This window comes from Rutilus rutilus (genome assembly GCF_951802725.1).
Source record: "Rutilus rutilus genome assembly, chromosome: 4".
Lineage (NCBI taxonomy): Eukaryota > Metazoa > Chordata > Actinopteri > Cypriniformes > Leuciscidae > Rutilus > Rutilus rutilus.
The window spans coordinates 6,847,470-6,861,602 of record NC_140212.1 but is presented as its reverse complement, the minus strand read 5'-3'; the positions used below and the strand labels follow the sequence as shown (position 1 = coordinate 6,861,602).

Genomic DNA, 14,133 nt, shown 5'->3' with positions numbered 1-14,133 from the left:
GTTTGCTTAGCACCTTCATTAATCACATACTGAAAGCCTAATCGAGCATAAAGAAGCCACATCATCCTACTACTAATTATATCAGAATCCATTTTTTGTTGGAATATGAATTTGGAATGTCGTTAATGATGGAAAGAAGAGCCATTTTATTTCCAGTGCTGTGAGCGGTGTTTATTTTGAATATTAAAATAAGAAAAAGGGCTGAAGGATGTAAGGTAACATCCTGTCTGATGGCATGATGGAGGACGTGGTGGTGAAGAGGTGTATTTATAGAGCGGCTTTCGAAGGGTGCATGCTAATGCTGATCTCTTCAGCTCTACATTTCCAGCTCATAATTAGAGCTGTTTAATTCGCGGGTACTGATTGTACTTCCTGTGCTCTCTATAAAAGGCCCCAAGGGCTGGACAGGGCTTTTTGGATATCCGCTTTTTGAGGGCTGTGGAACGCTCCGGTGCTCCTGTAACCCAGGAATTGCTCGAGGTCAGTTTTCCCCAGAAACAAACCGCAGTGTGACCACACTGGATTGTGCCACAGACCTTGGTGGGGACATTGTGGGTAGAGAAAGCTAGCGGTGCATTGTGTTCCGGAGTTTATTTTCCCTCAGTGTCTCTAAACGGTTGCTTTTGAAGACTTTTTTATGCAGAACACGGACTGCTGTGCAGCCAGTCTGCTAATTGCCTTGATAAAAGAGAGAGGCTGTGGATTTATGTGTGTGTGTGTGTGTGTGTAGGTGTGAGAGGATGTAAAAACAAGTTAATTTTGAACGCAATTTAAAAAAAAAATCTTGGTTAAAGGGCTTCAAAACATCCTGCAAGGTTCACAGCTTAAAACATCCTCCTCATTATAAACAATGCATTTATTTAATCAAGCTCCAAAAGCGGTTTGTTTGTATATTGTGGGATCTGTGATGTCATATGGGTGAATGCATTTGCATTTGCATATGCATATACACCATAGACCCCGCCTTTCGGAGAGCCTACTCTGCTCTGATTGGTCAGATGGAACAAACAAATATATTACACACTGCATGAATGTTTAATATTTAAATTAGCAACCCTTTAAAATTGGCAACCCTTGCAGTCACAACAGATACAAAATTTTTTTTTTTTTTTTTTTAAATAATATTGTTCTGTGAAGTATCAGTAGCTCCACAATTGCAGTGTCATATTCACACACTGGCTCCAGCACTGCAGGTTGGATTCAATAGTCTACTTTTATCAATGGAATGTGTTTAAGCTTCCATCCTACCTTAATTTAATTTAAATCAATTATCTAAGTTTCCTGTGTTTTGCATTTCCTGACTCATTTTTGCTTGGCTGGGAAATAACAAAGAACTAAGATGGAAAGTTACTCTTTAGTTGACTAGAGAGTGCATGATTGCCTTTATAACTTTTTTTTTATTATATTGATTTTCCAAGCAACTCTGAAGTTTTCTGATGCATGCATTCTGAAAAGTTTAATATTTTTATTTATTAATATTATTTTTATTTAATTTTTGTCTAGGACATCTATTGGATAAGTTTTTCCATATTTCTGCTGGGTGTGATCTGTGCAGACGCCATGCCAAAATGAGTGACAATGTCCCAGTGCTGCAATGCAGTAAATTAATAGCGGTTCCACTGGACACTCCGCCCGTTACACCAGCAGAGGGCGATGCCGGTGATGAAAGGTACCTAAATCACTCCAGTTGTGCTGGAAGGAAACATTTCTATTAAAGGCTACACCAGATTTTCAAGCTCACGCACGTTTTATTAAACAGGATTGAATAATTTAGAGAGAGAAAACTAACTAAAAGATTACAGAAATACATTTCTAATACTTACTACTAATGTTGGTGCTTTTGTTTTCCCATCAAAAATGAAGATCATTTGTTTTTGTCAATTAAGGAAATTATTACATTTTCAGTTGGCTATTATGTTCACTTAATTGAATATTTTTAAGTAGAAGGACTAAAACAGTATTTCTTGCAAAACATACTATAAACATGCTAGGCTAATTATATTAAGACATGATTATTAAATGCACTGTACAGGAAAAATAGTAAATAGTATTCCTAGGAAAAATATTAAAAAGTATATAGTATAAAATTGTATTTCTAGAGGAAAAAACCTCCCCACTTTCACTTCATAGTTCTTTTAAAGTCACCATGAAATAAAATGGACAATTCTTGTTTTTTGTGAAATATTGTGGTATTTATTATGAATGATTTATCCGTGCACATCTTTTTTTATTTTTTTATTCATGTGCCTCAGTAATCTATAATCAAAATAACTTCCCTTCCCTGATAGCGACATCTCTTCTCTTCTCTTCTCTTCTCTTCTCTTCTCTTCTCTTCTCTTCTCTTCTCTTCTCTTCTCTTCTCTTCTCGTCTTCTCTCATGCCTGGCTTGAAGGCGGGGCAATTTGTCACTCACATGAGACCCACCAATAGCAAACCACTACCATCCAATCAATGTCCAATGGACAAAATCAAGTCCCTCCCTACATTTTTTGTTGGTTGAAAAGCCGTTTCACATTCGGAATGGGGAAAAAAACTATCGCACCCCCTCAGTAGCCCCAATGGAAAACCTGTTTTTGTCTCTGACACTAATTTATATTAATTTATAGAGAAAATAACACAATAAAGAGAAGGGAATTACTTTTACTGATCCAACTGTTGCTTTTATAACAAAGTCTGTTGCTCCATCTAGAGTCATTGTGACCTTTTTATGGCTGTAGAGAATATACTGTAATTCACAAGGGCTGTTTTGGTTTGGGAAATCTTAATGAGTATCTAGAGAGTGTTATCTTTAATGATGATTAATGAATGCATTCCAGTTACTGTCTCCGTAATGAGATATTTATTATGTAAATGATTGCTGCTGCTGCAGTGCTTATTGGCACAGGGACAGAATCAGTGTCGTGGATGAGTCACTCCCCTCGCTCCCTTTGTGTGTGTGTGTGTGTGGCCTGGCAAACCCTACATTATGCAAATATATACAAAGTTGGCAATATCTGAAATCCTTGTCTTTATAGGGATGTTTTTTGGTCCCCATGAGGAAATCATACTAAGTGATGTTTTCTGAAAATGTAAAAATACAGAAAGTTTTCTGTGATGGGTAGGGTTAGTGTAAAGGGGATAGAGTATACCGTTTGTACAATTTAAAAATCATTATGTCTGTGGAAAGTCCCCATAAAACATGTAAACGCAACATGTGTGTGTGTGTTGCTTCATCAAACAAATTGCCCTGATCTACTCCTCTGCCCACCAAAGCCCCGACCACTTGTCCTTTGATGCAGTTGGTCCCTCTATTGCTGAAATGACAGAATGGAAAGAGGTGGATACACCCACCGTACACCCGCATCAGAGTCGGCAACACCATTCTCGCCTGTAGGGAGTGAGAATGTGTAAAGTGGCGCAAGGATGTCTAACAGAATGCCTTTCATTCCAGGGCTGGGCAGTGGGAGCCGGGTGCTGGTGTAGAGTTCAAGGGAATGCTGGGGGAACGCTGGGGTTGTGTCTTGCTGACTCAGCAGAAACCCTCCGTTGACATCATTCTGCTTTTACTTCATCGTTTGTCAGAACGAAATTCTCCAAAAGATAAATTGCCTTAACAAGTCACTTTAGTGCAGCCTGTTTCTGTGCAAACAAGTTATTCCGGCAGGATATGAAAGCTTTAGCGTAAGTTCTGCCGGGAAGACTCAATTGTTACGTCACTTATTACCTTCTCATCTATCCAATCATGTTCTAATACTTGTAGTATAAAAGATCGGTACTTACACATGTCTGAGTTTGCAGATGTTGATGCTTTCATTCGCCTCCATCCTCCCCACCACCACCAAGATGGTTCCTTCCCAAACCTCACAGGGGTCGGCTGCGGCCCTGCCTTCGTCTTCAGGCAGGAAATGCAGAGTCCGTACCCTCGGATTGCGAGCTATGGACGGGGGCCTACGCCAAAGAACTTTATATTATAATATTGCTTGCTGGGCTTTTAATAAATGTATAATTGTTACAGAGTCTTTCTGGTAGATCTGTGAACTTAGTAGCAATGCTGGTTAAGATGAGGGCTGTTGCATCTGACTCTATGCACTGAACCGTGATGTCTGTACTGTGACAGTGTATATATATATATATAGTACCAGTCAAAAGTTTGGAAACATTACTATTTTTAATGTTTTTGAAAGAAGTCTCTTATGCTCATCAAGCCTGCAGTTCAAAAAAAAAAAAAAAAAAAAAACAGTAATATTATGAAATATTATTACAATTTAAAATAATGGTTCTCTTTTTTAATATATTTTAAAATGTAATTTATTTTTGTGATGCAAAGCTGAATTTTTATCAGCAAGTACTCCAGTCTTTGGTGTCTTATGATCCTTCAGAAATCATTCTAATATGATGATTTGATACTCAGTTATTATCAATGATGGAAACAGTTGTGCTGTTTAATATATTTTTTTGGAATACTTTTTTCAGGATTCATTGATGAGTAAAACGTTAACAGCATTTATTCATAAAAACAGCATTTATTCAAAATAAAAACATTTCTAACAATATAAATCGTTACCATCACCTTTTATCAATTTAGCGCATCCTTGTTGAATTAAAGTACTAATTTCTTTTTAAAAAAAAAAGTTATTGTTCCCAAACTTTTGAACGGTAGTGTATATTGTTACAAAAGATTTCTATTCTAAATAAATACAGTTCTTTTTAACTTTTTATTCATCAAATAATCCTGAAAAAAGTATCTCAGGTTATAAAAAAAATATTAAGCAGCACACAACTGTTTCCAACATTGATCATAAATCAGCATATTAGAATGATTTCTGAAGGATCATAAGACACCAAAGACTGGAGTACTTGCTGATGAAAATTCAGCTTTGCATCACAAAAATAAATTACATTTTAAAGTATATTAAAAAAGAGAACCATTATTTTAAATTGTAATAATATTTCATAATATTACTTTTTTTTTTTTTTTTTTTTTTTTTTTAACTGCAGGCTTGATGAGCATAAGAGACTTCTTTCAAAAACATTAAAAATAGTAATGTTTCCAAACTTTTGACTGGTACTGTATATATATATATATATATATATATATATATATATATACTGTATTAGGGGTTGTTATGGTAGGGATGTAATGGTACATGTATTCGTCCCGAACCGCCACGGTGTCAAGCTGCTGTTTTTATCATACATTTTACAGATTTATTTTTAAAGTATCGATTGATTATTTATACATTTATAACACAATATCTCGTAATTGTGCGTCTGACTAGATCAGAGTGCATATGAGGACGATCCATACTCAATGCCTGATGTCACGCTGAGGCACACAGTGACTCATATAATGAGTGTTGAGAGGTGAGATTGAATAAAATGACTGTGCACTTTTCAGCTCACAAGAAAAAGAAGCAGACGGCATCAGGCTGTTCTCAAACAGAGAAACAACAGCGCAAAAAGCTTAAACACTGGAAAATAATCAGGATTCTGAACTCGATCAGCAAAAGTAAAGTGACCTTTGTTTTTAAGGTGGACAGAAATTTTACCTGAGTCATTGTGCTGTGAGTTTCAGCTGTGCTAATAGTGTGCGCAGAGCTCCTGCTCTCTGCAGGGGTCAGATGTTCTCTCTTGAGTTCTTGTCAGCTCATGAACACACTGTGCTTTTAGTGCTGTTCTTGCAGCTCGACCTGGCACACAAAATCTCTGCCACAAGAGGAACTTCACCACTGCAGAAACCACTTTACATCACTGGTGGTGAGATATATATATATATATATATATATATATATATATATATATATATATATATATATATATATATATATATAAAAGTTACTTTTAAAAGTAATGCATTACAATATTTCATTACTCCATAAAAATTAATTAATTGCGTTACTTAATTACTTTTTATGGAAATGCATTAAAATACTTTTGCGTAAATTTTTCACACCTGGGTGGGCTTGCTTGTTTTGTTTTTTTTGTAACAACAAAACATTTTTCTATTTTCAATTTTTTGCAAATGTAATGGCCAATTCACACCAAAAGTGAAATGAATAAGCCTTAGCCTGAAATAAATGCAAATTCACACCTGAACATCGGGGGGTGCAGTTAAAATAAACCTTTTGGCTGTGCAGCCATTCTGGATTGAAGAAGAATAGAATGCAGGAGAAGAAAGTTCAACACGCTTACTTTAGCAATAAAAATGGGAAAAAAATTTAACACAAATGTTATGTTTATCTATAGTCATTTTTGCTTATTAATATGGTTGAAGTGGAAGTTTTAGTATCTTAAAATGTTTTATTATTCTGAATTTTGAAATATTTCTGAATATTTTGTGGAAACAGTGATCCATAAAAAAATAACATTATCATTTTTTTATAATTATTTCATGAAGAAAGATCAAAAGAGCACCATTTATTTGAAATGAAAATCTTTTGTAACATTACAAAAATGTCATTTTTGATTAGTGAATCCAATTTTTTTTGTTGAATAAAATTGTTGATTCCTTTCAAAAAATCTTACTGATCACAAATTTTGTGAGTGTGATATATATAAAATATATATATATTTTTCAGGTGTAGGCTACATACACACATATACATATTGTACACTTATTGTATTTTAACCCCAATACCTTGTAGCATTTGTATTGTAGCTTCCAATTTGTAATTAATATTTACAAAAATTGCTCCAATCAACCATTTGTAATCAAATCCATTATTTCACACCAGTCTTGGTTTCTGAGCGCCTTTTTTGTGCTTTTTAAGAAAAATAAAAGGTGAACTGAAGGCGGTCGTGCCACTTTTCAATGTTGAATTATTGATCAGCTGTGTCAGCAAGATCACAGGCCTGACTCATATCCATCTCTGCCATTCCACTGGACACTTTTACAGACTGCCAGCTTTACTTTCAGCAGAGTGCCATCATGCAGATTGTTCTAGTCCCTGAGCTCACAGCTTGTTTTTAATGAATGGCTGGATGAATACATGTTAAAGTGGAGCATATGCTGCCATTTGGGCGGCGTGTTAAATGTTAAACGTCCGCTGATGCTCCTGATGTCATGCTTGAGTAATTCTCTCCTGGATTTCAGTGGCTCTCCTCAGCTGTCATTTCAATACCACCTAAACCCATGTTAATAAAAATCTAATTGAAAGGGTTTGAAACCACAGTATATCCAGTTACCGCGTTTGTGACAACCCCGCCTTGCACAAAGCCCTGTGGAATTACTATATTCTTCAAAACAATTATATTCTATATTCGATAGTGTTTGTGTGTGTATGTGTGCTACTGCTATGTTCTGCCTCTAACCTTAAAAAAATCACGTTCTGAACATGTGATATACAGTATTCGCATACACCATTAGAAGCTGTTGGAAGTAATTTATTAATCAAAGCTTCTGCTTTTTCCTCAGAGAAATGATTGAGTGAGTCACAGGCTGTTGAATCCTATCTCAGGTAAACTGAAGAGATGTGCATCAGCAGATGATTGGGTGCGGCGCAATCTGTCTGAACTTGAGAGGTAATGACAGCTGAATGCAGAAACTCTCACACGTTTCTGCTTTGATCTTAGTTTTGCTCTGTTATCAACATGGACGTGTGGAAATCATATGAATTATGCCACGGGGTGGGTTTGCTGTGCAGTGCATCAGCTTTAATGCAATGCAACCAGATTTATATGGGATATTAAAAGAGCCATATGATTGTGTTCCTGGAAAAATCTACTTTTTTTTTTGTACACCGTGTTACATGCATATAGACGTTAAGGCCCTGCAATGACATCACTGATGCTGATTATTGTAACATCGAATGCTGGTCTGCTCATGTTGGTGCGGAAGGAGTCAGAAGGGTTCAGGTATTTTACTGATTTTAGAATTCTTTGCTAATTAGACTGTCACTGTTTAGCAAGATGCGTGACAGCTGATGACTACTCAGCGACAAATGTTCAAGTCATGACTTTTAATTTTATTGCTACAGACTGCAGTTCTTCTTAGAGCAATTAACCTGATCTGCTGAATGACAGCTGTCAATCTTAAAGGATTCTATTAGTCACCATGAAATCAAAACTGACCATTCTTTGTTTTTTATGGAATATTGCAGTATTTACTGTAAAAAATGTACCTGTGCACATCTTTTTTTTTGTATTAGTCATGTGCCCTTGTAATCTTTAATCGAAATAACTTCCCATCCCTCTTGACAACCTGTCATGAGATCGACCAATAGCAAACCACAACGATTTTTTAGACCTATGACCTAATGTAAAAGTAGACCTAATGTAAAACAAAAACTGACTTAATGGTTGTGGTTTGCTATTATTTCGAATGTACGTATTTTAGTTGCATAATTCTATGCTCCTGATATTTGTTGATTTCGGAGTAATTATTCATTTTTGTTCGACATTCCAGAGAAGACAGGCACCTGCTCAAATAATGTGATTGGCGCTTTTCACACTGCCAACAACAGCGCCTCCCCAAACGTCATCCAGCCCGCGTTCGCTGTACTCTATGCGCACCTGGAGCTGCGTAGCGAAGCGCAGCATCTGCTGACGTCCGGACATTGCGCGCGGTCCGAACATTCTTGAAGGTGCGTTTTCTCAGCATCATCACCGTGACATCAAGAGACAGGCAGCCTCCCGGAAAATAAAAACATCACGCTGCACGAGACGGGGGACGTTGTATGATCGGCACGCATTGTGGGAGCGCAATATTCTGGAATTGGGTCGTTGTGTAAACTTCCTGCACAAACAGCCTGGGATGTGACAGACAGGGGTGCCATTGCTCTCCGATGACAAGTGGACTGTTTTTACACCATCCTTCTAAATAAGGAAGCAGGGCTGTCAGACATATGACCACCGTCCCGATTTGGGCGCTGCCAGAGTGCCCATCGCATCCCATGATCGCGCACAAGCCGTCCAATAAGGCTCAGCATGCGACCCCCATTTCACACGTGGAGTGACAGCAGCGTCCCATCATCATCAGACCGGCCAGTTTTTCTCGCCGCTTGCAACTTTCTCTCTTTCTCTCTCTCTCTTCTGCCTCCCCTCCCCTAATATGATGTCATGTAAGGATGAGGGTGGATTCTGAGGTGAGATAGGGATTTTGGTGAGTGGCATTCTCCACGACACGAGGCTTCGGAGTTACAAAACATGATCATCACCACCTTCTCCACCTCAAGTTGTGTCTCTGCGCTCTCTGCCCGTTCTTCTGCTGCTCTCATCTCGGGCCACCGTCGCATGCCCGAAGTCCTGACCTGCCTCGCTAAATTAAGCCTGCACCACCATGCCGAGGGAAGAAAAACTAGAAGAGGGGTATTTTTAGTGCCATTAATTTTGACCACGTGCCCCGAAGGTAAACCCGATGGCCATTGCGCAAAGGTTCCTCATCAGTATGTCCTGCGAGGCCAACGCGCAACACTGGCCAAGGACTGCCGTTCTGCTCTTGGGATTGCTCCTAGTTGGGATTGTGTCCTCCAGTCCGCTTCCGAGTAGGACTAATAGGACAACTTTATTGGAGAAGCGATGGGAGAGCCTGTTCTCCCGCTCCGTGCTGGGGATCTCTGGAGAGAGACCGGAGCCAAACTGGGAGAATGACTATTTGCTGGGCATCAAAAGAGTGCGGAGGCTGTACTGCAATGTAGGCATCGGGTTTCATCTTCAGGTCCTCCCAGACGGCAAGATAAACGGTGTACATAATGAGAACCAGTACAGTGAGTTCATGGAATAATGCAATAATTAATTGCGCAGAGCTCCGTATTCTTTATAGGCGACACTTGCAGTGTGCTTGCACAGTCCGCTGTCTTTGGAGGCGAAGACAAATCTATTAAAACACACCGTATCCATTAGTGCTAAATATCTGCGCGGGCTTAAACATGACATGAATGCTGGGACGGATATAGATGCCAACTTATTTTTACACCGGCTCCTTGAGCGGCCCAGAAGCGCTTAGAACATGCACTCAAAGTGTGAGGGATGTTCATATTTTGGCAATAATGTAGTAATGTAGTAGCCCAGTGGCGCGAGAGGCCATTTGCGCATCCACAATTGGCACCTGCAGAGGTTCCACCCACCGCATGCCTTGTTGTTCTGAGTCACGCGGATCCGCTTTATTGTGTGTAACATGCTTGTTCTGTTTGATCAGGTCTCATAGAGATCTCCACTGTGGCAAGAGGAGTGATTAGCCTGTACGGAGTGAAAAGCAAGCTGTTTGTCGCAATGAATAGCAGAGGAAGGTTGTACGGAACGGTAGGTGTGCGCAACTGTTTCCCTTCATTCTGCCTGCTGCCAATACAACGAGGCTTTGCATCCCCGAAGACATCGAGTGTGTGTGTGTGCGTGTGCTAAATAGGTGATGCTTCCATTGTGCGTTTTCAAGTAGAATTGATGATCCATGCATTTGGCTCGTGCTAGGGGGGCTCGTACGCGACTAATAATAGTGTTTACGGCGTGCATGGATGTGTGCTGCATTCAAATTTTCATGCATTATAAATATAATGTGCTCTTTGTTGACGTTTGCAACTGCTGCACGGCTTTTGCAAATTATTATTAAACGAATTCCAGGGTGCATTAGATCCAGGCACAGCGCCAAAGCAGCTTGCAAGCACTATCAAAAGGTTTGTAATAATTACTTGCATTAAGTCTATAAACAAACGCCTCTTTCCTTTTTATTCGCTGGTAGTTGTAATATTGGTAGATATAGGTTATAGAGTAGTCAGACATGTAGGCTAATGTGTAAGCCTAATTGCAGTTTTCATCTATAGTTCATGTACTGTCCAAGAGCCCTCAATAAGAAAAAAAAAGTGTGCTAAATTAAAATATGTTGTGGAGCTGCTTGCATTTACACATTGTTGTTGTTTTGAATTATAGTGATTATTAGTCATGTGCATTTAATTCTTTACACGTCGTATAAAGTGTGTCCCATGCAGGTTTGAAAAGAAAATGATACACTTAGCTAAAGTTTGGTATATGTGTGACAAGTGCAGTGCAACACTGGTCCTTTGGGCCCCATAAGCACATGACAGCTCTGTCCAAAAACTGCTGAGTGTTTCAAGAGCATCTCCTGGAGAAGCAGAGATAAAGTAGACTGTTCCACAGGCCGGCCTAGCAGTCATCAGTAAAATAATTAAAGTGATTTTTACTTAAAAGACTTGTTTGGGATTAGTGTATGAGGTTAATACTTCAGGTTAATGGTTTTCATGTAGTCAAGACTCACCTTAAAGTTTCTTTGCATGTGTGTGCATTTTCTCATTATGTTGTCCATTTCCCCGGTGTTAAGCAAAATCAAGCCATGATAATTTGAGAAACGGATCATTTCAAGAGGTTAGATCTATTTGTACTTGCAGATCTAATTAAACTCGTTTCAGTTTATTGCTAAGGCAACAAATTAATTTCTCACCTTTATGTCTTTCCAGACTGGTAAGACTATTGTTCCGAATATATTCCGAACACAGACGAATATCTTTTTGATGAAATATGAGAGCTTTCTGTCCCTCAATTGACAGCTACGCAACTACCACTTTGACGCTTAAAAAAGTTCATAAAGAGATCATAAAACTAATCCATATGAATCGATCGGTTTAGTCCAAATTTTCTGAAGAGACACGATTGCTTTATATGATGAACATATTTAGGCTTTTATTCACATATAAACATTGATCAGCGAATATAAACAGAAGCTCAACTGAACATGCTTGACATGCTGTGAAAACAAACGTGCTGCATAACACGAGAATGAACGTAATTGGTTTTCGCACGTCTAGCAAACATGCTTGAGCTTCTGTTTACCACAAATGATGTGTGTGTTGATAAATGTTTATGTGTATAAAAGCTTCAATTCAATCCGTTCATCATATAAAGCGACCGAGTCTCTTCAGAAAATTTGGACTAAACCACTCAACGTGTTCACTAAGTTTTTCATTTGTTTTCATTAATTTGTTTGCACTATTGTCAAAAAATGTGCATCTGACCGAATGCTGGCATTCACATCCCTTCTCTTGTCCTCCTTTCAGGCTACCTTTAAAGATGAATGCAAGTTCAAAGAGACCCTGCTGCCAAATAACTACAATGCCTACGAGTCCTCCATTTACAAGGGATTCTATGTCGCTCTCAGCAAACACGGGCGAGTGAAGCGAGGCAACAAGGCCACCACCGCCATGACGGTCACCCACTTCCTCCCTCGAATATGAGCAGACTCTTGCAATAGTTCTTCATTTGCACTGGTCTCCCCGAGAGATCTGAAAACTGACACACGAACATTACAAGGAACTGCAAGAATATCACCAAAATAGTACTTATTCTTTTTTTTATATGTATATTTGGATAGGCCAGCTTTTTATTAGAATCTCTGAATATGCTATCCGTCGCTGCTTCTTTCTTTTATTTATATATATACAAACATATATATTGACTATGGATGTGGAGGCTCCCCAGCCTTCCTTTCCCTAGTCAGGTGCTTGCCAAGAATTGAACAGACTCTGGGCTGGATGATGGAAGTCCTCCTCTGCTTTTTACAGTTCTCGGCTTATTACCTCAAAGAGCTACCTAGATGGTTTAAATGGATGCATGAAGTTACGCAGAGACGAACAATTGTTTATTTTTAGTTCTGTCTGAGCCGACACAAGCATAACGAGTCCTTTTTTTGTATCTTTGACAGTTATTTTGTTGTTTTTCCTCATGCTGTAGGGTTGTGTGAGCACTTAAAAGAAAGCAGATCTCTCTTGCTGCATGTTGCGCTGAGGTGCCTTGGCATTCCCGCACACCGCCCCTTTAACATGCATGCTCTGAACGCCCCGGGGCGTCAGAAATAGGGCTGATATGTTAGCCAGGGCCCCGCGGGGACTCTCCCACAAAGGCCCCGAAGAGGGGCGAGGGGGAGGGGTGTGCATCTCTGCTTTATTTTACCTTTCTCTGATCAGAGAACGTCGTATGAGGTGCGAGAGTGACTCATGAAGAGGCTGCCTTCAGCATCGTCTGCTGTCGACTAAACATGACCTTTTCTAGCAGAACCCCTGTTGGAGCTTTGAGGCTGTACGTTTTATTTGGACTAGAATTTCTTATGTTTTTGCAATTGAAACTTTTTTATAAAGAAACGGGGAAAAAACAACATGAAAAAATGTGAAATCTGCAGGGGAACTGATGCAAGCGCACACTGAAAATGGCTGGTTCAATTATACTATTGCTTATCACAGGTTTGCCTGAACAAAAGGAGCACTTGAAAATAAGCTTTAAGCATTGCTGTGAATGAGAAACGTCTTCTAAACCAATGAAAATACTGTAAATACTGACTGTGCACTGAAGAAGCCAGTAGCCCTGAGCTTTTGTCGCTTGTTGCTAAAGGCACACTGCCATCAATGATGGTATTTGATTCAAGGGAATACGTGCAGTATATATTTATTTATTTTTTGCTTCTGGTGTGAGTGTATGTGTGTGCGCACCTGTCCATGTGGATGCCTGTTTGTGCGTGTGTGTGAATCCTGGTCGAGGAGGGCAGTGGAGCCTGGACTCTTTCCTGTTGCTGCAGAGGCACTGCAGTGGCACCCGTTGCTGCTGCTCTATGCAAATGTAATTACAGGGTAGACGCTGTGGCATCCAAACTGAGGGACGCTCACTGTTTTTTTATGATTTTGGTTCGCCTGCCTTTGTTTGCATCAGTTTCTGTCACCAAATGTTGCCCCATCGTTAAGGCAAGACACTACAGGCAACAACATTGTTTTTTCACTGGTCAGTTTTGAGATTCTGGGCTATATGGCTTTCCATACTGTGTTGTTTTGGAGTAAGAATGCATCTAAAATAGTTTTTTTTTTTACACTTGATCTATTTGCGCCTGGAGATTTCAATTACAATACATTTTTTACTATTGCTAGTGGACAGACATATTTAAAGGCTGTGAGGTTTTTCTCCACTTCAGCAGCACTTTAAAGCCCAAAGTATACTGCACGAACGCAGGCGGTCGACACGTGCGCTCTAGAAAGTTTCATCTTTGTCCAGTGTCTGTGCTATTTTTTCTCCAGTCTGGTATTTTGTTGTTGTTGTTGTTGTTGTTTTGTCTCTTTAGTTAAGTTTTCTACTGTGAAACAACGGCCGGGCCAGTGTTGCCACCTTTTGAGACAACTGATTAGTGCAAAACAAATTCAATGCGCATGTGCAACTGGTTACAAAAGT

At 39.2% G+C, this 14,133-nt stretch overlaps 1 protein-coding gene across 1 annotated transcript; it reads left to right on the top strand.

Moving 5' to 3' along the window:
• Positions 1-9,015: 9,015 nt before the first annotated feature.
• fgf6b (fibroblast growth factor 6b) lies at positions 9,016-14,133 on the top strand. The gene is made up of 3 exons (XM_084406536.1): positions 9,016-9,683; positions 10,115-10,218; positions 11,982-14,133. The coding sequence occupies exons 1-3, from the start codon at positions 9,335-9,337 to the stop codon at positions 12,156-12,158; spliced, it is 630 nt and encodes a 209-aa protein (XP_084262662.1). The 5' UTR covers positions 9,016-9,334; the 3' UTR covers positions 12,159-14,133.